Consider the following 27,601-nt stretch of genomic DNA (forward strand, 5'->3'; position numbering starts at 1 on the left):
TAGGGCTGTCAAAGTAATTTTAGCGACACTAATTTCTTTCAAGCAATAACGCAACTTGCGATTTTTAGGTTGTAGCGGACTCAGTTTTAAAGCTAGAATGACAACTACAGTCATACTGGCTTGTCGCGAAGGAGGTTACATAACGCTACAAACTTAGGCTAAATTTTGGCGAGGAAAAACTATCATGGCTACTTTTAAAAGGGGTCCCTTGACCTCTGACCTCAAGATATGTGAATGAAAATGGGTTCTATGGGTACCCACGAGTCTCCCCTTTACAGACATGCCCACTTTATGATAATCACATGCAGTTTGGGGTAAGTCATAGTCAAGTCAGCACACTGACACACTGACAGCTGTTGTTGCCTGTTGGGCTGCAGTTTGCCATGTTATGATTTGAGCATATTTGTTATGCTAAATGCAGTACCTGTGAGGGTTTCTGGACAATATTTGTCATTGTTTTGTGTTGTTAATTGATTTCCAAATAATAAATACATACATACATTTACATAAAGCAAGCATATTTGCCCACTCCCATGTTCATAAGAGTATTAAATACTTGACAAATCTCCCTTTAAGGTACATTTTGAACAGAGACAAACTGTGCGATCAATTTGCGATTAATCACGATTAAATATTTTAATCCATTGACAGCCCTAATTAATATTTATTTCTCTGTTATACTCTAACTAGCAGACATGCATTTGTTTATGGCAGACTTGGATAACAACCTTTGTGCACCAGAATCATCCTTCTTATTGCACACCAGTCTGATTCATGTCTTCAGTCCTGTTCTCAAAATCACACTTACACACACACAATAAGCTCCTATTATCCACTGACTAACTGATATAACCTCAGACACGTGCAGTGTGTGAGATTTTGAAAGGAAAAGCAGACACCATGACCTTAGAAGCTTCAAAGCTGAGCTCCTCCTTTGATACCGCACCTCTACCAAAACAGGGGGGTGGTGGTGGGGGTGGGTATCAAATTTGCTTTGCAAGTTTAAGAACATCACTTAATTCCACTTTCTCAGGTTCCCCTGCGTTTAATGAATCATTTGCACCTGTGTTTCTATATCAGGACGGGTGTAAGGTGAGACACCCTAGAGCCATACTGTTAGATAATGATATTACCAATACACACATTTATTATTTCTCTATTATAGGACATCATTTGTGTCACACACCATCCATTAATAAGCATTTGTCAGTGCAGTGTCTATTGTGTTACTGTTTGTGTCCTATAGATGGCCTCCTACTGATACATTACACCTGATCTTATACAGTAGATCCTTAACTCCGAACAAGTCCTGAGAGGCCACTGAAAAAACCCTGCATGGACTCTTCGCATGCATTTTGTATGACACATGTCAATTGAGCGTCTCCTTGGAAACTAAACACTGGGCTGACTTCATAATATGGCGATTAGAATTGGTTTCGCCCCACATATCCCCTGCAACATTCATTAGCACTTGTGAATTATTGAGCAACGCTATCCTTTTACCACATACAGCTCTGCGTTTGAGATAAACGCGCTTCCTTTGCCCACAACCGGACCTTTTCAAGCCCAAATGCGACGGCCACACGCCACCTGAAGACCATCTGCGAGCCGCGGTTGTGTGAGCGAGTCTCTGTGCCACCTAAACATTAGACAGAGCGCCATTGGCATGCCCCCCGTTGTACCCACTGAGGGATTAAAGGGCTAATTGTGTCACAGCCTTTGTGTGTTTACCAAGCAGAGATTAGTATGTAGCCTTGTTTAACAGATCCCACCAAATCTCATTTACTGACAGAGGGGCCTGATAACAGAGTGATGAAGACTGTGATACAAGAGGTAAAGCCACTGTCTCCGAGGATCAAGGAAATAAGACTACAAACAATCGTGTTTTATTCTCACTTAATCTCCCCTTACACTCAAAGGTTTGCGGGGACATGAGCTCGATCCGGGGCCACTACATGGACTAAGGGCCACTGCTCTATTGACAGACAAGGTCACTGAGAAGAGCTGTTAAAGATAACCAATGATTACCTCTCCCTTCCTCTGTATCAGGTCACTTCTTCTCTAAATAGGTTATAAAAACATTTTAAAAAAGCCATTTTCACAGTTTTACATGACTCTATTAAATATGTTGATGCTAAGCTGCACAGTGAGGCCGATATCAAGGAGCAACAATGAACAGTTTAAGGTGAGAGCACAAGTAATGCAATATGCAGAGGATTTAAATACAACGAATGAGTTACCAAGTAAGGCATGACGAAGAAAACAAAGGCTAAACGTGGAGTAGATCTAAGTGGCAGAGCAGCAGGCAGCTGGTACACAGTGCCCATTCCGGAGGGGTTTGCTTATTCGGACAAACACGGTCAAATGTAGGTGACACTGCTGACGAGTAATCATACGCTGCTCATTGTCCCATCCCATGCTAGCGTATCGGAGCTCTCTTACCTCTGGGCCGCACCAGAGCAGCTACACACAGCCGGTAACCTGAGCCTCTCTCTTGGACACATGACAGACCCGACAGCGAGGGTGAACTACAAGCTCTCTGCAAGATCCTTTCTACTTCTGCCACAAACTGTCTGAGCTGGACTTTAACTCCTCTATCATCCTTAATACACCATGTTGGCACTGAAGGCATAGATATAGACAGTGTATTCACCGGCTTAGCCTATATGTATGTATGTGTGTATTAATATCATCCATTAAAAAGGGAAATTAGCTCCTTCCTCCAATCTAAAGCAATTTAAACTGATGGCATTCAGTCATATCTTATTGTTAGCTCTTGACTGAGTCCATATGAACGCCCCCCTCTTGTGGTATTCATGACCTCGGAAGTGGAAAGTTTCTGAAAGCTCCGAGTTCACGACTTGTGACGTGTTTGTTGACGTTGTCAGAAATGGCGGAGGCCATGGAAGTTAATTCACATTCACATTTTTCGGTGCATTATAAGTTAATATACTGTCATTTTAGTCGTATATTGTTTGTTCTTCGTAATATTATAATATGTCTGAGGAAAATGTTGGTATTCCCAACGGCCTCATCTTTTTCCTCTGTCACTATGCCTTTACATTTCCTGCATTATGTTACCCTCTTGCTAGCTTGGTAAATTGTTAGCCTCTGTGGCTTCTAGACGCCGACATATTGCCGTTGCTTTGCAGCGGTGTTCGCACGACTTAACCACTTGAAAGCCATATTGTGCCATGTTGTAAACAAGAGCTAACGCATTTCATTTGAAGGCACCATTAAAGCTCCGAGTTCACGAGTTGTGACATGTTTGTTGATGTCAGAAATGGCGGAGGCCATGGAAGTTCATTTTTCGGTGCATAATAAATTAATATGCCTATATTGTAATTTTAGTCGTATACTGTAATTCTTTGTAATTGTATAATATGTCTGAGGAAAATGTTGATATTCCCAACAGCCTCATCTTTGAACCACCATTTGAACGCCTAGCATATTGTGTACACAGCTTCCCAAGTTGTGAACACAAGCTCAGGAGTTTAATTTGAAGGCAACATTGATTGTAGCTACTTAGCGGTGAGTGAAAGAACTCCTCATGAAGCTCACAAACCCACAGCTCCGACAAATGGTTATAGCTAACAAGCTAACGTTAACCAACAGTTGTCTATTTACACATCTAGCAGACACAGAACAACATTAACATTTATTTGGAGTCAAGTTTCTGGCCAAGTGACAAATTATAAGTCCAGCTTTCATTCTTCTTTCTGCTCTCGTTTGGTGTCCACAAACTTTAGAAAAAAAGCTGGGCTGTAAAAGCAACAAATGAAAGCTAAAACAGGCTAAATGCTCCACAGTGCTGCAGAGCCGAATGCTAATTATCTGTGGGTTTGTAAATTGTATGGGATTAAACCTTTTCACCTTACATGTAGTCACATAAAAAATATTATAGTTAGGGACAAATTTGCTATTTTGGGTAAATTAAAACTTACTTGAAGTTGCTAAATTCCATTCACTCTAGCATGTGTCCTCTAAAAGGGCTACTGTGGCCTCCAACACCTCTCTTACTGTACATTACAAGGAGTTTGGATCAGATTTAACCATGCTTGTGATTGGTCCCTGTAAATATTGTAGAGCCATGGGGAAAGAAAAGTGATTCCCAAATAACTGGCTCAAACTCCCAGCTGTGTGTTGACTCTGCCCTTGTGTGTATTAATGAACTGAATCTGTATACTTCAAACGCTCTGAAGAAACGTGTACACGTAAGGGTATGTCTATTGTGATGCGAGTGAATTAAACAAGTGAAATGTTAGTATTTTGTCCTCTTTGATTTTGAAATCTGGGATGTTCTACCCTATCACATTTTTTTATCCTCATTGGATTTTGGGACTAGCACTCCACCGTGAATCCCATTGTTGAAGTGCAGCTTCCTTTACCAAAATAAAATGAACAGTATCAGGGCTAAGTAACAGAAAAATATATTACAATTGTTGTGTTTCTTCTTGAGTTTAGTATATTAGTACTCGTATAACCTCACAAAACTTTATGTCAAGTAGAGTCCATCATAGCACACCCTTATGTCCCACACCACCACTCTCTCCTCATTTACTTCAACAAACACACTGAGAGATTGTGTAACATAGTCTAATATCCACTAAGGTCAAACATACTGTGCGTCCAGCTGCTGGGATCACCACTGTATGTTTGTGCCTGCTGGGAGGAGATCAGAAGGGGTCTGTACTATTACTTACGCGTCTGGCTCTGGCTCCTTGTCATTTTGGGACTTTTGCTGGGGCTGAAGGACGTTATTTACCAGCTCAGTGATCCCACTAAAGGGAAACCACCTGTTCAAATAAGCAAAGTGTGACTGGAACATCGCAATGAGTCATCATGGGAGAAAACAATCTGTCCTGAAAGGGTTTTTTTATTTTTTTTTTTAATTTAGGAAGCAGGTCAGATCTAAGAAGTGAACAATAGCGGGGACATTCACTACAACCAGCGCAGAGATAGGAGGAGAAGGCCGGGACACGGGCAGAGCGGCGAATAGTGGAACATTTACAAACCAGACACAGTGTCAGAAATACAAACAGAGAGAGGTAGAAGAAGAAGAGAGAAAGATGATACAGACAGACTTACAGTAGAGGGAAGGAGAGAAGAAGCAGGAAAGCTCTACAGCCAATGGAAATGAGAGCTGCATCAAACGCTGAGCTGAGGGTAACAGGAGTGTCATATATTCCAGCCTGGTGGTGCAGGAGGGGTCAGGTTATCAGACTGAGTGGCCCTACAGGTGGATTTTAGTCAAAATGCAGCTACAGTACAGGGCGGGTGCATCTAGTCCAGAGTTGCGATTGAATTACGAGGCTGCACAAGCCAATCAGAGTGCAGATGACACACTGGATGAGAATGGGCAGCCAATTGGAGACCAGGGACAAGGGGGAGAGGGTTTGGGGGCCCGGCTATAACAAAGCTGGTAGAAAGGAAAAGCCGTCGTCATTGATGTCATGGAAGTCGGCTGTTTAGTGTCCAGCACAGAATTCAACTATCTGGTCGACGCTACTCATTCAAAGCTTAAAAAAAAAAAAAAAAATGCCACTGTGCGATCTTTGTGCCGCCACCACCAGCTGCTTTCCATGACATTAGTGACATTTCTTTCATTTCCCTCCCAGACAGAAGAGGAGAAAGCCACATGAAGCACACAGCACCGACTGACAGGAAGAAGTGTCAAAGCCTAGAGCACTCTGGGTAATGCAGTTCACTTACTGTGCCGGCTGAGGCTTTGGTTCTTCTTTGATCCTAAAACATAAAAATAAAATAAAAAGGTGTGCACAGCTCAGTGCATAAGGAACACAAAGAGATGAGGAAAACAATCTAAAAGACACAAAATACTGACACAACTGATAGCACTAAAGATGTGTATGACATAAATAATACTTCAACTATAATATGAATAATATTCAGGATATTATAGATGATGAAAATGACAATGGTAATGAGGTAAACAACATGAAAAAAATGAACATTCAGAATGACGTAAAGTAAGTAAGGGATTTGGACCAACTTAAAAATGACTGCTTCATGTGAGTAACACCCTCTCTTATACTCAAACATTAGTTATTGTGGCACTTTGGCTTTCACCAACAAGAGTGTGGATCCAAAGTCCGGTCCACCACGCTACTATTCAGCTCTAGGACTTTTTCTAAGAGAAATTCATAATTAATAGTGGCCCCCATCACCATGAGCCCACCAGTTCCCAGAAATACAGCCACGCATCTGCACAAGTTCAGAGAAACCAGCAAGATCAGTCCAAATGAGTGACTGCCTCGAATTGAACACTGAGCTGCATCAGACGGTGAGGATGGAAGCAGTAGATCATTCTGTGCAAAGTTAGACTACGCCAAACAACACGTGCTTGATTAAAGTCCATTATGACTGAAAGCAAGGACATCAAAGGGATAGTTTGGGTGTTTTAAAGTGTGGTTGTATGAGGTACTTATCCATAGTCAGTGTATTAGCTACAGTAAATTGCAGTCAGAACACCCTCAGTTTGGAGAAACAGACGGTTGTACCAGCACAGAAGCAAAGCAATGTACTGCTGGGGACGGGGGCAGCAACAAAACGTATTTTAGCTACCTAAAAGAAAGGCCCACCTAAAAAATCAATATCAATTTAAGTGTACGCTATATTTAGAATATTTAATGGGGAACTGAACTGAAAGTGAAACTTATCTATACTATTTTGTAGGGGTGTAGGAAAAATCAAAAATATAGAATATTGTGATGTTATGTTTTGTGATACTGTAACAACTCTCAAAAACACTATCGTTTTTTAATTAAGAGTTTACATGCAAAGATTAACTCAGTCAATACTTTATTTAATTTGCAAAGAGATGCACCCTCTATGTGTATGTGTCCTCTCAAAGTAGTGCTATGTTGTTGGAAGTTAACAGGGACTGTGATAAATGCAAATGCTGATCCCACTGTTCTGATTGCATAAAAAGTCAATTTTTATTTATTTATTTATTTATTTATTCTTATGGTGGTGTGTTCTTTATACTATGACAGTTTTCCTAAAATTAGATTTTTTTTTAAATCGCAATATGTCATCTTGCTTAATGTATCGGAATATATTGAATCGTAACCCCTGTATCATGATACGTATCATATCACCAGATTCTTGCCAATACACGGCTCTACTATTTTGTTTCAACTGAGTCTGGTGGCTTTGAAGAGAGCATAGATACGTTTCCCCATCGGAAAGAGCTGTCTGACAGCAAAATAAAGCGGCGACAATATTGTAAATGTAGCGTACACTTAAGCTGATATTGATTTTTTAGGTGGGCCTTTCTTTTAGGTTGCTAAATATTTGCTGCTGGCTCCGTCCACAACAGTACATTGCTTTGCTCCGGTGTACTGTCTGCTTCTCCAACCTGGGGGTGTGCTGACCGTCATCTACTGTAGGTAATATGGATAAGTACCTCATACAACCCCACTTCAAAACACCCAAACTATCCCTTTAACATCCATGTAAACATCACCCAACTTTTTGTTTTAAACTAGGGTTAAAGGGTCTGTTCACCTAAAATACAAAAAGACATATATTCTCACTTTTTGACTTTTGTGGTGCTCAAAGCATTGGAAAATTTACATTTAAATATTTTAACAGCATCATTCACAAACTGTTTACTCTGGGGCAATCCGCAGATCTCAGTGTTGACAATTTTCATTGGAACTACTTTCTATAGAAGAAAAGGTTCCTATGGGAACTGTTTTTGTTGCCGTTGGGCATTGGAAATATGCTTTATAAGTCCTGTGAGCACCACAAACAATTTACCACTGTTGTATTAGCATAGCATAGCAGAAACAACAGAGGTGGATATCTAAAAACTTTTGCAAATAATAACTACACTAAACAGAACTAAAAAGCCAGAAATCACTATTACTATTTCTTACAACAACATCTATGAAGTAGACCTTCCCTCTAATGACCACAAAAACAAAACAAGAGCAGAAGTTAAAGTGTTACAAGCGTTATATACAGCTTCACCAAACATGCAAAGTCTTTACATCACACATTCCTCATGTGGAATTATCTTTAAGAGGCTGAAATAGGTGTAGCCAGAATAACCAAAACAGCACAACCAGCACTCAAACCCACACCCAGCCACCACCACATGACTGTCTAACAACTGTATAGCTGAAGCTGAACACTGAAGCTGCCAGTTCAGCAACTCTCTCCTGGTTTAAGAGCAGATGTCACTATATAAGCAGAAGTTGCAGCTGAGAATCACACGTCAGAACTCCACACACCTCATCGCCGCTTATGTTAAGTACATCGTCAGCTTTTTATAGCTGCTGTGTGAGATGGAATGTGTTAATTGGATTTTGTCTGTTTCTGACCGAGGCACAGCAACATTTACTTCTCTCATTCTACAGGATACTTTCTCTTTTTTTGACATTTGTCGACTCATACCAACAACACCAGTACTCATTGTTAAGAAAATAGTGGAAAAGTTCACATCACAATTTCCCAGGGCCCAAAGTGATGTCCGCGAATTGCCAGTTATGTCCAAGTAATAGATATTCCAATACAATGATATAAAACATGGAAAAGCAGCTAATCAAACTAAGAGTATTGCATTTTTTTCCTCCAGAACTTTATTGTTGCTGGAACTGGAAAGTCTCTGAAAGAGCTTTCAGACCACTAAAACACACAAAACTCTGATAGGTGCCTGGTAATGACAAATTAATTTACAAAATGTGACTAAAATGTCTACTGCAAACAATATTCCATCAAGTAAAAATACTTCAGAGGAATCTCACACTACATGGGAAGCCATAAAACTCCTCAAGACTCAAGCAATTGTCATGCAGAGCGCCATCGCCGAAGCCTCCCGACAGTCTAGCTACAGGTAGAGCACACCAGAGTGAGAAATCTGTCTGTCTGATCTGTGTCAGATGGGTGAGAGAACACACGAGAGAAGATATAGTCCTGTGTACCCATCAGTCTCGCTGCTCTGTTTTCCGATGAGCCAGTCCATATTTATCCTCTCGCTGTGTTCTCCCGATGACCTGCAGCGCCGTTCTTTATTGATCCCATCAGCCCCGTCTCTGTGGTCGCATTACAAGCCTCATATTTATCTGATCCAGCCTGCTGCCTGCCTGCCTGCCTGCCTGCCTGCCTGCCTGCCTGGACGGCTGCCGGACAAACTGTGTGTGTGTGTCTGTGTGAGTATCCACCTGTGTGTGTGTGTGTGTGTGTGCCCATATCCATGTGTGTACTGTACTCATACGTGTGCATACGTGAGTGTGAGTGCACGGTGTATTGTTTGACACGGGGCAGTAAAATGAGTGTAAAATGTCACAAGTGACGTATTCAGTGTCCCGGCTGCTGAGGAGGCCTGCAGGGCGGATACAGGCTCTGTTTTCCATCTGTTTAACCTGCACTCTGCTTCACATGACCCCCCCCAAACACACACTAAATAAGAAACACACACTGGTACAAAGTTAGGAAAAGGTTTGTGTAGAGCATCCGCCATGTCTCGATGTATGATTCTCTCTATTTTCTCTGTTTCAGAATGGCAGTTTTAAGTCGTAGTAAGCCACATGCTGCTGTTATTTTTAGCCTCTGTTGTTATTTTGTTCTGTATTTAGGTTTCCACCTTCTCTGCCTCACTGGCTCTGCATGGAGAGGCATCCAGGTCTGACAATGACTGATGCTACACTGCTCTCTAGTGGACAGATGTGCTGCATCAACTTCCAAGAACTAGATTCCTGGAGTTCTATGAGGGAATGTGTCAGTACTTTTTATGCCATTTTTGGTTCAATTTCTGTACTACTGTATATTATTTATGGAAGTGTGAGTAGTTAAAACATAGTGCTTTTGTTATTTTAGTCATACAAAACCATTCTAGTCATCAACATATGCAATTAACCCTCTGGCAGGATGTTCAGCAGTACTGTGTGTCCTAAAGGCAAAAAGTCAATTGACAGAGAATTCAAAAAGCAACTATTTTGGTAATTGATTAATCGTTCGAGTCACTTTTCAAACAAAAAATGCCAAACATTTGCTGGTACCAGCTTATTAAATGCAAATGTTTTCTGTTTTTTTCTGTTTGTTTGTGCATTGAATATCTTTGGATTTCAGACTTTTGGTAAGACAAAAATGAGCAATCTGTCACTTTGTGCTCTGGTAAATCGGGATAGTCATTTATCGAAAGGTCTGACAGTTTATAGACAAAGCGACTAATTAATTTTGTCGAGAAAGGACAAAAGTCGAAAGCAGACATGAGAAAGGAAAGCTTACATAAAAACTGGTTTTAATGTCATAGTCTGAGGTTTGTCTTAGTCTTTATTGACAATTTATGATTGTAAATATCATAAGCAGTTCATGAAAGCTTTTCATAACTGTCTGTCACCAGATAGGACTACCTTGGTGATGCATGCACCAGTAACACCAGTAACCCCGCACAGACTGGGTAATTAGCGTGAGCAGGAATAACCACCGTGGTGGAGGAGATGAAGAAACAAGACAAACATCACTAACAGGAAATGAGAGGAAAAGGACATCATCGCTGTCCATACTACACATTTATATCACCACAGCTACACAGCTTAGCACTAAAGATGTCGGCAAAATCGACTTGAAGTTGGTGCATTGCCCCTTTAAGAACTGACTTGGAAGAAAGGAAAGCCAAACCAAAATGTCATCACACTGTGATGCCAAAATACAAGACATGCAAACAAGCGTGTGACTCTCTTGTTGAGGATTTCATTCCTCTCAGATGGGAGTGAGATCCTTAGGAGAGCTGGATTGATGCGGCTCCTTCTGTACGGACAGCAGGACAATTACACAGCGGGCTGTCACGAGGACCTGAACATTTTAGGAAGATCCCAGAGATTTAATTAATCTGAGCCCTCTGAAGATATCGCCGCTAATAAGCAGAAGGGAGGGGAAGAGAGAGAAGATGCTTAAAACATATCTGCCTCTAAACTGTGCTGTCTCTCCGTCTCTTTTTTTCACCCATAAACTGCTACTCCTTTGCCACAGTTGTGTTACGACAAATACATTGATGTGAAAGCTGTACAAGGAGCCCTGGATTCTTACATTCCCACACACCCAGAACAAGGTTGGCAACATGTCACATGCACCACAGCAGGTCCAGGAACAGCTAATGTGCATCTATAACAGCTTCTGATGGGCAGCAGACACAGAAGCCAGCCTTCTTCATAGAACTCAGATGCCAAGTAAACAGCCTGGCACAGAGGACACAATCATTCATTCACACTGTAGTTAAAGCATATAGGCACCGATCGTCAAATCAACTGACAAATTATCGAAACTTTGGTGAAAATGAACGGCATTTTGCATCATCTAGTCTCACCGCTCTCATCAATGCCTTTCCAGCAGCTATTTTCAGACAAAAAGCTGTGATAAACCCACATACGTTACCTGTCCAGCACCAAACAGACTGAGAGAGACACATAGTATGTCCCAATACGTCAAATGCAGTATGCTAAAAATACCAGGATGTCCTACTACATCCGGTTGTATTTTGCAGTATGTAAGCCAGCATGCTTTTCTGGCTATTTTGACCCACAATCCTCATGTTCCGGTTGATATATGAGCAAGAGTGTCAAAGTTCAAGGCACAATGTTATGAAGAAGCAGTATGTCCCAATTGTATGCATACTGCTTGCAACAGTAGGCTATGTACATTGTAAGAGCAGCTGCAGTACGTACAACAAGTAAAAAGAAATAGTATCCGGTGGTGGCTTGTGATCATAGTGGAGCTTTGGTGGTGGAGAACAAAACAGAGCTAAAAGGAGAGTGGATATTGGACTCACATTCATCAGGTGAATATATATACGACTCAAAATGAATGCTAATGTTGCTCTGTGTCTGCTGGATGTGTAAACAGACAATTGTTTGCTAACATCTTCGCAATGTCCACTTTATAAGGTGATATCCACGGATGTATTATAAGAACTTTTATACCGGACCCCAAGATGGCGCCCATTCATTCCAATGAGAATTTCTCGCCTGGTGCAAACGCCAAAAAAGTTTTCTAGCTTCCAGGTTTACTTCAGGGGTATGCGGCCCACTGAATATGCGCAGTAGTGTTTGTCCCATAGACTTTACATTGTGATGACGTCACAGATTTTTAAATCAAATTAAATCAAATTACAAATATAAAACCTCCATGGATAAAAAAACAAAAAAACATAATAAAAACAGTCATAATCGACCTTGTTTGCAGTTTGAGGAGTCCTGTCAACAGTTTTACAGACATCTCGTTTACAACAGTGGTCTATGGGGAAAATTATTTTTGGGCCGCCGGTGGATTTTTCACTCCAATACCGCAAGAAGTCATTGGAAAAAATTGGAAGCACGGCTGAGCGGCGGCACTGTATCCAGATCTTATTGTACATCCATGCTGATATCATGTCGATGTTGTATTTACAGCTTGATGCGCTGCCCCAAAGTGGACAAAAACTCACTCTGTGCAGGTTTAACAAGTGATATGGCTTGAAAATGCTACGGTGAATGTAGTGAATTATTTTCTTAGCTAATGATACATATTTATTTTATCTTTAAAACAATAGTTTTCTATTGAAACGTATTCACGTATGTGAAATGTTCTTTCTAAATCCCATGAAAAGACCAAAACCAACAATTTGTTAGTCTGCCTCTCTGTATAATAGTGCATTTGTTGGGGACTATTTTCATCCACAAATGAATACACATGTGGTGTGTTAATGAGTATTTCAAGCACCGTTGTGGCATTAACTCTTCGTCGACAGGCGTATCCTTTAAACTATTACCAGGAGAGGATATTTAAGCACCAGAAAATAATGCATATAACATTACACGTCCCTGCATAAGCAACCTGCTGTATCAATATCAATGTCAAGAATGGCATGAAAAAGCAACTCTATCAGTTTGCTGTTTGAACATAAATGAACATAAAAACATAAAGAAATCTACCTCTGTTCATTTTCGGCACTAACGGCAGACCCACACGCAGTCACACTGTACTGAGCTTCCACACATGCCACCCAAGGCGTAATTACTTTCCAATTACACCACCTCCCCTGCCCAAAGTGTGCCGGGCAAGCCCAGCCAGTCACTCCAAGGTCTCTCTCTCTCTCTCTCCCTCTCCCTCTAATCCTGTCTTTGAGCAAACTGCTGCTCAGGATCTTTCTATTCCCCTCTCAAAAGTCGGCCAGATGTTGATGGAACAGCTAAGAACAGTAGGGACGTGGTTAGATGTACAATAGCGGCGCTCTCCTCAGGGATAGTGTGACTTTTCCCTGATGACTACCATGAGCAGAAACACTCAACTTCTAACCCAACAGCTAAATATCCCTTGCTCCAGCTTCTGTGGACCTCGGTTAGTCTGTGATAAAGGTGTATATCTAGATCTACATGCGTCTGTGTATTCGCTCGCTCTGGATTCTTTGCAACTTTTTTGCAGGCCAGACTGACTTGACAGCACGTCCCAGCAGAGATGGTACAATAAAATGCTACAAATGCCTCTTCAAATGATTTTAGAGAGTCGGATATTGGCATCCCACCATGCCTGACAGTTTAAACACATAGTGAGATGCAGCCTCGTCTTGGCATCAACACTGGAGTAGAAAATCTGTGATAGGGGATCTCATGGCTAAGCAGTGACCCTGCAGGCCCTCTGAGTCCACTACAGACCGAGTGATAATTAGATCATAAGGGAGTAATCTGGCTCAGTGGGTAAATACCAACTACATACATCTTTAACACCATGATTCCCAGCTAGTCAGTACTGCAGGGAGATGAGGTTAATGTCCGTCTGAAATCACTAAGCGGCAACTATAGTGACCTGCAGAGAAATCTCTGCAGGTCACTATAGTTGCCGTTGATGTTGGTGCTGTATAGTAGAGTGTTAGTGCACTAAGAACGTCACTGTGACGTCACCCATTGGTTCGTGGACTATGGTTTTGAAGCCCAGAGTTCGGCATTTTGGCCATCGCCATCTTGGTTTTTTGCAACCAGAAGTGACACGAGAGAGTGGAGCTATAAGTACAACCGAACACCAAATAAGACATTTTTAGGCGACCAAAAATGTAACAATTAGCTTCCATGAACTGAAAACACACAGTGAAAGGGTTAAAGTTGTAAGACGAAAACACGGACAACTCCAAGACCGGACAACACCGTGGTAGCAACCTGTCAATCACAAGGTAGCCACGCCCCTAAAGCATCCCCTGCTTTATGGTCTATTTGACTCTAAATGGGACCATAATTTACTAAATGATCATCATGCTGTATTGAAAAAGACTTGAAACTAGAGATTGAGACCATAAACTCATGTTTACAATGTTTACTGAGGTAATAAATCAAGTGAGAAGTAGACTCATTTTCTCATAGACTTCTATACAATCAGACTTCTTTTTGCAACCAGAGGAGTCGCCCCCTGCTGGCTGTTAGAAAGAATGCAAGTTTAAGGCACTTCAGCATTGGCTGCCCACTGGCGCATATAGTATGATGACACACTAAAAGGAAGAATTTTTGTCACCTGCAAATTTGTATTATACAAATAAATGATGTTCACTGATCAGCCATAACATTAAGACCACTGACAGGTGAAGTGAATAACATGGAGTATCTCGTTACCATGGCACCTGGCAGTGGGGGGGATATATTAGACAGCAAGTGAACATTTTGAACTTTGAACTTTGTGTTGGATTCCGTAAAAATGGGCAGCGTATGGATGTGAGCGACTTTGACAAGGGCCAAATAATGCTGTCTAGACGACTGGGTCAGAGCATCTCCAGAACTGCAGCTCTTGTGGGATGTTCCCGGTCTGCAGTGGTTAGGACCTACCAAAGTGGTCCAAGGAAGGAAAACCGGTGAACCGGCGACAGGGTCAGACCCGAGGCCCGAAGGCTGGCCCGTGTTGTCCGATCCAATAGAAGAGCTACTGGAGATCAAACTGCTGAAAAAGTTAATGCTGGTTCCGATAGAAAGGTGTCAGAACACACAGTGCATCGCAGTTTGGTCTCGTATGGGGCTGCGTAGCCGGTCGGAGTGCCCATGCTGTCCTAATGTTATGACCGATCGGTGTATATTATTTGTATAATATCTACTATAATCAAATCTGCATGTCACAACTTTCCCTAATGTGTGTAATGTAGCAGGAGCACAGCAGTGTTTGTTTGCATAATTTGGGGAAGGCCAGAGCCAGTATTTAAATAAGTTATATTAACCTTTAGTGTCACTGTCATGCTTCAACATTGTCTGTGTCATATGCTATTTATAGTTTATTTTATGTTACAGTATTTCATTTCATTTTTTTTTTTTGTCTCTACATGTCCAGGTCCATTCTGGGATTGAATTTGTGACTTTTGTTTTCTTCCTTTTTCTTGTGACCATTTGGACAAGTGAGTAATGTGCAGATTGTTTATGGCAGAACCAAATCAAACCAAAGAATGTAGTGTATACGATGTGTAAGAATGCCCATATTGTGTGTATTTGTAAGGAAATATCCCAAAAACGTGGGAAAAAAACACTGAATATAGAAGAAAAATGTAATCACTGTAAAATCTAGCAGAAACTCCGACCAAATAATATTCCCCCCTAAAGCCCTTTAAGAATGTGTTGGTGTACTCCACCCAGCCACATAAGGGAAATCAACATGCACCGTGTCAGCATTATCCCTGCAGGATATATAAAACAGAAATCCCCCGTCGTACCACCTCTACTGTACTTTCCCCCCCGAAAATCTCCAAGAAAAGTGAGCTAAAAATAGCAGCTCATTTAAAAGACAGACGATTAGGTCTTGAGACACCTGTTCATTCTACCTCTCTAATAAATGCCAGAAGATGTGCTACTTAACACTTTCTCTCCACCTCAGAGAGGATTAGGGGCAGGGGATAGAGTGCTGATAACTTCCTCTGGCACGGGGCGCTGGCACAGCGCGATAGGCAGGGGCAGGAGGGACGGCGAGAGGGCAAGCGCCTCGGTGTGGAGGCGTTGGCCAGCTACCACAGCTGGGCCTTAGAAAGCACAGATAGGATTCAATCCGCGGGGCGCACTCATCAGAATAGGCAATCTAACAGCGCGCAAGCCAGACCTCCTGACCAAGGACTAATATTCAGATTGTCAAACAAGAGTTGGCAACAGCAGATTTTCTGAGCAACGGGGGAAGTGGCTAATCTGCTGCCAAATATAACTAAAATCCATCTGTTTCCTTAGATTACCTGCCAGGATTCAATTGAGCTGCTCCATATCTCCCCTCCTGAGAGATTTCCAAGTGGCAAAGAGTCAGCTAATCACCCAGCAGCCCACACATTCACAAGTGTATTTCCATGCAGGAAACATATGTATGTTCATTTTAAAAACAGCTAGTTTACAGTACGGTGGAAACTATGAGCAACATCTAGTCAGAGGTGGTGATACACCGTGTTTGTGTTCTTGCATATTATGTGCTCGTTTGCTCTGGTAATGGTGTGTGTGTGTGTGTGTGTGTGTGTGTGTGTGTGTGTGTGTGTGTGTGTGTGTGTGTGTCTGTCTTTGTATGTGCATGCTTGGTTGCTTCTCCTGTCAGCCTACTTTATTCATCCTGACACAGATACATTTGATTCTGGCTGTGATCAGCACTTTCTTGGCAGCTGACATTGTCCCGTGCTCACGTCACAACTCCTCCCATACACTGCTCAACAGCTCCACTGGGAATACTGTAGAGACTCAGCCCTGTAACCCCGCCACGGCTAGGTCACCACCGCCCCGCCCCCTCTCTACGTTAGCCCGATCTCTAGCTCCGGTAGCCAAGACAGAGACGGCTGATTGCAGCGCCGCATCCTCCTCTGAGCCTTCTACTAACCACGGCGAAGCATCAAACCGCTCCTCGAGCACCAATTCTGTCCAGTCTCGCTATTATTTCCATATTATTTCCAGTCTCATAGTCAGCCTAGTTTCAGCCTAGTTCCTCCTGGTTTCTTGTAACTGGAACATCTCAGGTTTAATCCCCAAAAACTCGCTAAGAGCATCAGCTAAAAAAATATTAGAATTAGTGATGATCACGATTGACTGCTGTTATCTCAACCTCCCCTTCAACTCCCGTCCTCAAACACACAAAAACCTCTCCATGATGTTGTTGCTCCTGGCTGTGAGCAGTAGGTGGGCCGTACCGAAACTGCAGTCAGCTGTCTGTGTCTCACTCTGGGCTATAATAATAGCCCGGCCATGGCTAACAATAGAGAGGTAATAGATACCTCGCCTATTGTTGGCCCAGCCTGCTCTACTCCTTCCTGTCCCGGCACGTCACCATTAGCTCGCTTAACTAAACTGCGTGCAGTGTACACATGGCGGAGAAGGCAATCTGATATCACCTCACTGCAAACAGGTTACACCCATCACTAAAATATTGCTGTAGATGCCATATGATGTAACACCCTGGAACTGAGGTGTCCGTTACCTCGTGAAGTTATCATGAACTGCACAGGCTACATAAAATGTATCACAGGGGCTTTAACCCTCTGAGACCAGCGGGATGTAGCAGGTACAGTTTTAGAGTACTGATATATGAAACTAAAAAAAACGAAGGCATCCATTGGTACCAACCATGTCATGTTAGCTTGTTGGGAAGGAGGCTAAATAACGCTTCAAAGTTGTGCTAAATTTTGGCGAGGAAAAAGTGGCACGGCCATTTTCAAAGGGGTCCCTTGACCTCTGACCTCAAGATATGTGAATGAAAATGGGTTTTATGGGTACCCACGAGTCTCCCCTTTACAGACACTTTATGATAATTACATGCAGTTTTTTGAATGCAGTATAAATGTTATATTCACATATTCTAAAAATGTATGTGTTTGAATATTTCTGCATACTGGGGTCCCTAAACTTGGAATTACATAAATTGGGTATCACTGTAAAGTTGAGACTCTTGTGGATCCAATGAGTCCAACTGTATTCATGTGTGATGATGTTAGTCCCCATAGGAGACATTTTACTGTAGTGAGACCATTTTTTTTTTTTTTATTTGACCTCACTGTATAAAATGACCTGTGGTGACCTCTAGGATAATCACAGCCTCATGAAACATTACAACCACAAACTAGAGACCTAGAGCATTCAGAGGATGGATGGCTTCCCTAGCTAGATTGACAATAAGGGGGTTTCTGAGCAGTTTACACAACAGAAGTGTTCGCCATCCAATCGCCAAAAAATACAATTCTTTCAGAAATCTCAAAATGTCAAAAGTTTTTGAAACCAAATCACAGCATGGCTTTTTCAATGGTGTTCCTCAAGCTCTTGGTGCCTTAATGTGGTATTTTGAAGGGATTATTGATCATTTTTTATCAATACTCGAGTGGTAGAGAATGATTAAATTTAGCGCCAAATCTGTGTAACAAATGGTGTCAACACAAAAATTGCTGCAACAACTTATGAGACATAATAGATCATGAGGATGACCATCACAGACTTATATCTTCATGTTCTAAGTTCATTAATGAATGTTTGTTTCTGATTTATGACTAGAACAACTTGACACACAGTGCTGAGCTGCATCCCAAGATAAGGATTGGTACGTTCCAGCCAAATAAACAGATGTGACCACAATACTGTACAATTAACTTGAACTCGCTGTCCCTCAACATCTGTCCGACTCCGATGGCAGAGAGATCTGTTTGACTTTGAATGCTGTAAAATCCCAAATCAAAAGGATTCCCTTGCATTAGCCGCCTCTCCGCGCAGATTTAAAGCCAACCGGCCAACCAAGCATCCAAGCAGCCGCCCACTGGAGGATAAGGCGACCAGCTTCTACATCTCGCCGTCTACAGCAAACACAGCTAACCCCCCCCCCTCCTCCTCCTCCTCCTCTTCCTCTTCCTCATGGCCCGATGCTTGGTGACTTTAAATGCCTGCATTTCCTGCCTTGAGATACTACTTCAAATGATTGTGTTTATGTTTCACAAAAGGAGGATTTCTATGGATTGTGTGGAGCAACACCCCACCCCCCTCCCTCCCTCCTCGTTCCACTACTACACATCCAGGCCATCTCATCATCACCATGGCGATGGTGGCAGTATCTCAGTGGGACGAGTGATATTAAGGGATTAGCGGGAGATCCTCCATCAGACTTCAGTCGAGGAGCACGATCCCGGGATCACAACATCGGCTCTCTGTGTGTGTGTCTCTCTCTCCCGATCAGTGTCAGATGACGGGGATGACAAAAAAAACAGGCCTCTACACCGTCACTTCCACGGATACTGTAGCACACGGAAGACTACACAAACCGAGCAACCGTGAACACGCTAACACGTGCACACATACAGATACTGAATCTGTGGAATAATGCATTTAAAGCGCCCACAAAGCCACCTTCGGCCCGAGGCGGCAGGAGCAGTGGTCTATATGCTGTACAGTGTGTCCTAGTGTAGGTTACATGGCAGTGCCTGTGTGTAGCGTTCAAACAGTGGGCTTACATAAGGGCCGCGGCTGCATTAGTGACGTTATGATAACGGCTGCTCTTTATCCTCCCTTATTTATGTCAGTCGGCTGCTTCTGTAATCTACCTCCAGCAACATCCACTGTACATGTAAAGCACTGCTAAACGTATAACCCCCTGAACCCTGTCGGACCTTTAAGAACAATAACCAATTCAGAGCGATAGGAGGGGAATTATGATGGCACAAGAGAGCAATAAAAGTTGTAATATAAATGATGTGCAGGGCAAACAGGAAGTAAATTGTAAAAAAAAAAAAAAAAAAGCACAGCAACATCAAAAATATATCAGATGATTAAAGTATATATTCAAAAAAACACTGATGTGAGGAGGGATTGCATAAGCAAATGTAAAGTTTTCCACCACTGCACCAATCATTACATAATAAATTCTACTGTCTGCTTGCCTCTCTACGGAGCTAATGTGTGTGAGTGTGTGGGTGTTTCATTGAGAGATGTAGTAGGTCTGTGTGCGCGGATACTGTACAGGGAGGGCTGCATTTGTTTATAGAAAGCGCTGGATGATTTGAGGTTTCTTTTTTTGGGCCACACAAAGGCGCATTAGAAGGACCGGCTAGGCAGCATCCATGTGTTTGAGTCACCAGCTTGCACCTGCTCCGACCAGCTGAGTCTTGAATGAGCAGAACATGGACAGACACACGCACACGCACACACACACACACACACACAGGGAAGGGAAGATTAGAGCGCCCTGTGTAAACTACTGCTAGTAAATATGCCAGCTCACACACAGAGCAAAGCATCTGGGGGGGGTGAGGACTATTAACAAGCCATTTTATTGCTTGCTGTCATTTCATTCTTTTCATTTCAACATTCATTTGGGTTAGTAGCAGTTGTTACACCTACATACGCCGTGATTTAAAGTAGTAACCAAACTCAACACTTTTATATCCAGTAGACTTTTCTATTTAGTTTCACTACAGGGTCAGAATCTAGGACGAAAATCTGAACAAGTGTCCGTGCTGTGTTGTGTCTCTTTTTAAGAACATGAATACAAGCTTGTTTTGGGTCTTAGTTTAATAGGACTTATTAAGGTGGCCCATATGAAATGTATGAGTTTGCTTTCTGGGGGCGGGTCTAACATTACTCTAGTTGTGTCCTGCCTGGTCTAAAAAAAACTTTAAGAACTCCTTCGTTAGTAACAGCAACATTCATTTGATGTGCTAACATCTCAGAGTGTTAGTTTAGCTGCTGCTACAGTGTTAGCCGTTAGCTTGCTGTGAGGCCTGCTAGATGTGGACCTAGCTTAAATGTGCAATTGATAACATTGATAACATTCAGCCACTAGGTTTTACACTCTTTTCCCCTGTTCCATTGCATTCACTTCACAACGAGTCATTGCCAGGCACTTGCCGTCAATCTCAGCAATTTATCCGTTTTTTCCACACGACCCAGAGGCACCACGTAATACCAACATCGCTTTACTATTGGCTCACAAGCCTTTGCTAGAAGGGGGAACCAAACGTCTGATATACAAAACAGAGATAAACAAAACATTCATTTTGGACCCGTCAATTATTTCACAATCATAGTCATTTTTTTTCAGGAAAAACCATACTTTCATTCGGCACCTTTTTAAAAGATCTGTGGATATATTACTTTTTCTAAAAATATTCAACTATATAAAAATGTTATCAATAAGACCTTTAAAGCTGAAAAATATTGCTGTTTGACTGCTTGGCCTTAGACGGTAGTTTCATGCATTTGAGAGGGTTTGGACTTGATGAAAATATAACTTAACTGACAGACTTTGCAGACGCCTTGGAATCCACCAGGGGGAACTAAATGAGGAGCTAAGAGGAAGAGGAACTGGGCATCTTTGCTTTGCATACAACAGCCATGATCTGAATTCAGACAACGGGCAGAAAATAGATGGAGGGATAGATTAATAGCTTGAGTTTTGGAAAAAACTAAAACTAAAAAGAATAGTTCAACATTTTAGACCGAGAGTTAGATAAGAAGATAGATACGACTCAGGCCTCTACTGTCTGTATGCAACATGTAAAGATAGAGCAGACGATAAACTTAGCATAAAGACTGGAAGCAGGGACAAAAAGTTAGCCCAGTTCTGTCTAAAGTTAAAAACATAAGTCATTATTCTATTATTCTAAAAATCTAAACTATTAATTCGTCCCATTTCCCAAAAAAATTGTCATTTAATTTGATCAACCATAAAGGTGCTAAATTAAAAAAAAAAAAAAAATTCAAATTCAAAATTCAGAGCATTAATATAGCACCAAACAACTATTACCTAATAAAGATATAGAGGAGTAATGTCTACCTGAGCAGAGAATGAAGTCACTCTCCCTCTGTGTGTGTGTTGTAATCAGAGCTTCTCTGTGCTTTGTTCACGTAGCCGATCTAGCCGCGCATGAATATTAGTGCACGTGAGTCTCTCTGTTGTGCCTCACTGGCTAGCTAATCCGCCGCCGCTCTGCACTGCTCTCATACGGCGGTTATCGCTGATAACGTCATTGCGGAAGTGTTGCACCCACCCTCCAGTTCCCTCCACTGTTAGCTATGTCGGCACTGTTGCCGTCATTTGCACCGTTAGCTGCTAGCCACTGGCTCAGTTGTCGCCATGTTGAGAGCTGTGTGGAGGCAATCCACAGCAAGCTTTTTTTAAATCTAGTTATGCAGCGAATCTTGAAGCCTGACTGACTTTGTTACCTCACAAACTACCATGATGCCACTAGCCTGCTTAGTCTTGACGAATTATAACAAATTATTCATAAGTGGACCAACAAGTAACAACAGTTCTGCAAAGTGTTTCGTGTAGGATACATTTGCTTGTTCATTTCTCTTTACTAGCTGCTTCAAATGTCACTGTTGAAATTGAACAACAAGCCAATAAGTGAGCACACAAAACAACACTTAGTCACTTTGCAACACGAGATATGACTGTAATGATAAATGGCAAACAGAGCTATGATGAACGTTAGCCATTTTTATCGGATCAAGTCTGGCTTTATTAAACAGTTCTGTCTTTATCAAAACAACGATTAACATTAAATCATTTCTCAAATTAAGAACGCATTTATCAGTTTCCTTGTTCTTTCAATAGCTCTGTTGATTAACTACTCTTCTGTCTTCCTGGTGATCGGAGTTTGTCCTGTAAGCTTCTTCGCCTTAATGCCTGGCTTTCCTGGACGCCTAAATGACCGCAGGCCTTGCTGCCTGTTTAGATGCCTGGCTGCTTGCCGGCCACTGCAGAAAGCTGAATGTCTCCACTATTAATAGTTCAACTAACAGCATGAGGGTTCTCACTCTTTGAGAGCAGTCAGCTTGAGATGACCTGGTGCCACGTTTCACCTTTAGTAACCGGCCATTCAGCAGCCTCGTAACCGTCTCGCACTATCTCTCTCTCCCACTCGCTTGCTTGCTCACAGTACGTGTACACAGACTTATAGTAAATATTCTTTGGATGCATGCACAACTACAAACGGATACACAGACACATACAAAAACAACTAGACTTTACTGTTGTACAGCGGCGTTGACAAACCCCCGGTCACGGGCTTGTGACTGATTTAGCTGATTCACACATCAGCCGCAGAGTAAGAGGATAATTTGGGCCACGTGGTTCGAGACCTCTGAGTGGAGAGATGTCTTTCTCTCTCTGACCTTTCAGGGTTCAACAATCATAAAACAAACCCTGAGGGAATGTCACAGAGGAGAGAGAGAAGGCACCACACCTCACTAGCTAGCTATCCTATCTACACTGACACAGCACCTGTCTGTCCCACAGCTTTCCCTTTGCAGTCTGAAAAAAAACAAAAAACTGTTTCGCTTCCTCAATTAGTGTGCGTAGTGTAAAGCCCATTAGTGTGTCGTGCAGAAACTGTATCATCACACTAACCCAGGATTCTGAGAGATACATTGAACATCAATGCTGCCAGCTACTCTATTGCAGGCACATATGTTCCTCAGAAGCACTGGGCTTCCCTCAGAGGGTCAGATGCTGTATATCTTCCTCTACATTGACTCTACTCAGGGTGGAGGGGGACGTGGGATGGGCAATAAAAGTGATAAAGTGGCCCCCTTTTGCCTTCACGTTTCTCCTCTCTTCGCTCTCGTTGGCTGAGGCTAGACCTTTTGCATTTTCATCTCTTTTTTTTCAGTTTTCCCCTTCCTAAAACTACCATTCAGCTCTATCGGCATTTCTATCACATTGTGTTGCTGTCATTCAGGCTATTCTTGCACAGCATGCTGAGAGGATTATATAACAACAGGCCAGATGTTGTAGTACTGGAGCTGTGGTTGGGTTCTGTTCTGACTCAGTCCACGATCACTAGTCTGCTAATACTGTAATCATATACTTTTTTTTAAACATTCATTCATCCGGGGAAATTAGTATATTGAGTTTTCACATGCAAGCTGCAAACAATGCTTTCTCTAGCTGGGGACTTGAAACGGCGATCTTAAAGAGGACCTATTAGGTTTATTTCCAGGTAATTACTTGTATTTCGGGTTTCTACTAGAACATGTTTACATGATTTACCGTTCAAAAAACGCTGCGCCGGCTGTGCTGCAGCACCTATTTTTTTCACCCTCTGTCTGAAACGCTGTGTTTGAGCTAACCCCTAGCTAGCCGTCCCCTAATGTGTTACTTGGTGACATCACCACGTTGAAGAAGAAAAAGGCAGGACTTCAAGCGAGGCGTTTCAGGTAGTTCAGGAGCAGTGTTTCTGTGGGGGAGAGTAACTCCCTTTGGAGTGGACTTTGGGCTTTGTAACTTTGCAGACCTTTTACATGCACAAAAAACTATATAACACACTAAAGGAAAGGGGGAAAGCACAAAAGCATAATAGGTCCTCTTTAATATAAGCTTATGATGTTACCAATCCAACATTAGCGGCTTAAATATAGTTCATTATCAAAAAGTTACAGCAGCTTGAGGCACTGTTGACTAATTATTTAACACAAACAGTGAAACAGTACAGTGTACACTTTGTTATGCATTACTAAAAAATATATAACATCCCTTGTACTAGTTAACACAAGCTACTTCTCGTTCTAAAATATTTTCCTACTGTCATGTTTTGCCAAGGGCATTTCAAATTGCGCAGCCAGGGGCAGGAAAATCCCTTCAAACTTTGCTTAAGGGATAAGAGCCCAGAAGAGAATAAAACGTATGCTGACGAATGCAGATGTTATTTAGAACAAAGCCCTGAGAGACAATAGAGCCCGATGCTGTGCTGTGCCGCGCAAGAGAACAGCAGGGCTATGGGAGATGGCAGGCTGATTGCTCTGTCAATGGGGACTGAGGCTGTCATATCAGCAACGAGACCTGATAGCATCTCGGACGTCAATGTCTCTCCTCTCGTTTTCTCTCTGATGTCCTCTTCTCCTTTCCTGTCCTCTCTTCTACCCTCGGCCCTTCTCATTTCCTCTCCTCTCTCCTATGCCAAACTGTCCTATACACTTTCCTCTCGTCTCCTTTTCTGCTCCGTCTTCCTTAAGTGTCCTCTCCTTTCCTTTCTCGCACTGGCCTAAAATGCGTAAGGGACTCATCAGAATATAATTAGAACTTTTATTATCAACTAATAATCCCATGAAACAACCAAAACAAACAATGAATTGATCCTGAGTGGCCAAAGCCTGACTGAGCCTCTTATGTGCAGCAAAGCTCTATCGCTAATGCTAACGATACCTGTTAAAAACACATCAGTGAGCCACACCGTTGTACTTGGTGATGCTCCTTTAACATCCTGAACATAAGCAGCAGTCGTTTATTCTGAGTCAATCAAACGTGTGCTACACTACTGCCATAAATATTCTCTATAGTGCACCAATCCTCTGAGGAAACAAATCCTCCTGCTTGAGTGATATTAGCCTTTTTAAAGAAATAGTGTGTAACATTTTGTAGGATCTATTGGCAGAAATGAAATATAATATTAACTAGAATGGTACTCGGAGAGCGCAGACCTCCGCCAACGCGTGACTTTAAAAACAGATCACAGCTCACAGCTGGCGGTACCGTGAGGTGGTCGGCTTGTTATTAACACGGTGTGTTTCCGTGTAACATATCGGCGGATGTCTCTCTCATTCAGTAGCCTTGTTATGTCTGTATAACATTACACTACGTCGTCTCTCGTCCTGTCATCTACCGCTTTTTTCTTTCTCACTGCGCGGACAGCCAGCAGCTGCCACCGCACCTCGAAGTTTCGCCACACATCCACACACGTATCTCTCTGCTCTCAGAAGGAAGGAGGCGGGGTCATACCCTGTGGTCTTAATTCTCAGTCTGATCGGAATCCTTAAAAGAATTCCTGAATCCGAATCATGATCCGGATCGCCACCGAAATCGAATGGATTGTTCATTGTGCCAAACTCCACCCCTCCAAAAAATTCATTAAAATCCATCACAAACTTTTGGAGTAATCCTGCTAACAGACAGACAAACAAACAAACCAACAAACCAACGCCGGTGAAAACATAACCTCCTTCAAGGTCCTTGTAATAATAAGAATGGGCATATAACAGGTGTATATATAACAAGTGTATAATATAAATAAGAATCGTGTTCTCATTGCCTTAGAATGAGCAGCTTATATCTACATACAGAGAGGGTCCTCTTCACGGAGCCGGCCGCCATGTTTCTACAGTAGCCCAGAACGGACAAACCAAACACAGGCTCTAGAGAGGGACATTCACGTTTTCGCGTCGGCCACCATTGTTCTCCTACACGCTTGGCACACGGGAGAAGTTTCAGTTGGTTGCAATCTGCAACCTCACAGCTAGATGCCGCCAGATCCTACACACAATGCACCTTTAAAGCTACATAAATCTATATTTTTACATGAACAGTCGGTCAGATGGTTATATGTCATGTGTAAGGGGTTGTTTGTAAAGTCAAACAGAGAATTATCACCCCAACACAGTTCCACTCTGCTATATGCGGAGCATTCAAATGTCTTTCAGCTCATTGTTTTGGTTTTACGGCCCGCAACTTCAACTGCTTAACTTCAGTCTCGCCGCTCTCAACCACCTTGCGTCTGGCAGCTAGCCCAGCACCAAATGGCACACCGTGCAAGTTAGCAACTAGCTACTGAACACAGCAGAGCATTTAGCAAGCTAAAGAAAACAATATACTATTTCTCAGTAGTTGGTCAGGACAAAAACAGAGCTAGATGGAGAGTGGATGTTAGACTTGCACTTGTCAGTTGGCCAGAAACACAACTTCAAATGAATGCTATTCATGGGATTTGATGGGAACAAGACCAATATACAAGAAAAACAAACACCAGCCTCATCCTATAAGCGTCCCGTAGCATAGTTAGCCTGTATTCCCACACTGTCAGCCAACTGTGGCGGTACAGTATGAAGCAGAAAAGCCAAATGAAGAGATAAAATGGCACATACAAGTACAGGATACAGTAGGTTAAAAAAGGTAGATGGATAGAAGAGCACTTCAGTCCCACAATGGCATAGCTTATGAGCTTGTAAATATATTATTTAATGTATTATATTTCATTTTAATGATGGCAATTGTGTTCTAACCAGATTCCCTGTCCAGCTGAGCCAAACTACTTGACAACGTGCCAGCCCTCCATAACCAAAACACATTGTTACTTTAATTAGCATGATGATGTATTCATTTGGCGTGCGTTCTGCTTTATGGAGTCAAGACAGCATCCACTCTTACACTTTCTCTCCCTCTCTCCCTTGGGGGGAAAGCGATGGGGGATGGGAGCCTCTGGAACGCTCATGACAGAATCTGCTCTTTGCATGGGAAGGCGAGCGAGCATGGGTGAGTGAGCTAAGGGAACCAGAGAGAGAGAGAGAGAGAGAGAGAGAGAGTATACTGTATATTGTCCAGTGGGAAGCTTCTGAGCTTTGCCTCGCCTCATTTCACAACCATAGGTCTCTCTCTCTCTCTCTTTTTTCAAATTCAAATTTGCTTTATTGGCATGAACATAACAAAGTACAGTATTGCTACAGCAGGTTGTACAAGGTTTACAGTGGATGTTTTATCATTTAGCATGCAAGAAAACTACAACACTACAACATACTGTACTACGTCTGTACGGTGCTCAGTACACTTTCAAGTGTTGTTTCACTGATTTTCTAATATTTTGTTGCTTCCATGACAATTAAAGCTTCAGTAGGCAGACATTTTTTGGCATTATTGGGCAAAAATTAAC

At 42.2% G+C, this 27,601-nt stretch overlaps 1 protein-coding gene across 45 annotated transcripts in view; it reads right to left on the reverse strand.

Annotated features, from left to right (window-relative positions):
• The window catches only part of rims2a (regulating synaptic membrane exocytosis 2a), a 181,721-nt gene that overhangs the window by 147,062 nt on the left and 7,058 nt on the right, over positions 1-27,601 (reverse strand). The window contains exons 3-4 of one of the 45 annotated variants that reach the window (XM_074654664.1): positions 5,713-5,745; positions 4,704-4,796 (exon numbers count right to left, since the gene is read on the reverse strand). The exons of 43 other annotated variants lie outside the window; for them this stretch is intronic. In XM_074654664.1, the coding sequence (XP_074510765.1) occupies positions 4,704-4,796; positions 5,713-5,745 (126 nt within the window). Of the gene's footprint in view, positions 1-4,699; positions 4,797-5,712; positions 5,746-27,601 lie in introns of those variants that run through there. One more of the 45 variants, XM_074654646.1, reaches the window with a different exon arrangement.

Source organism: Sebastes fasciatus, chromosome 12, assembly GCF_043250625.1.
Source record: "Sebastes fasciatus isolate fSebFas1 chromosome 12, fSebFas1.pri, whole genome shotgun sequence".
NCBI classification, from domain to species: Eukaryota; Metazoa; Chordata; class Actinopteri; order Perciformes; family Sebastidae; genus Sebastes; species Sebastes fasciatus.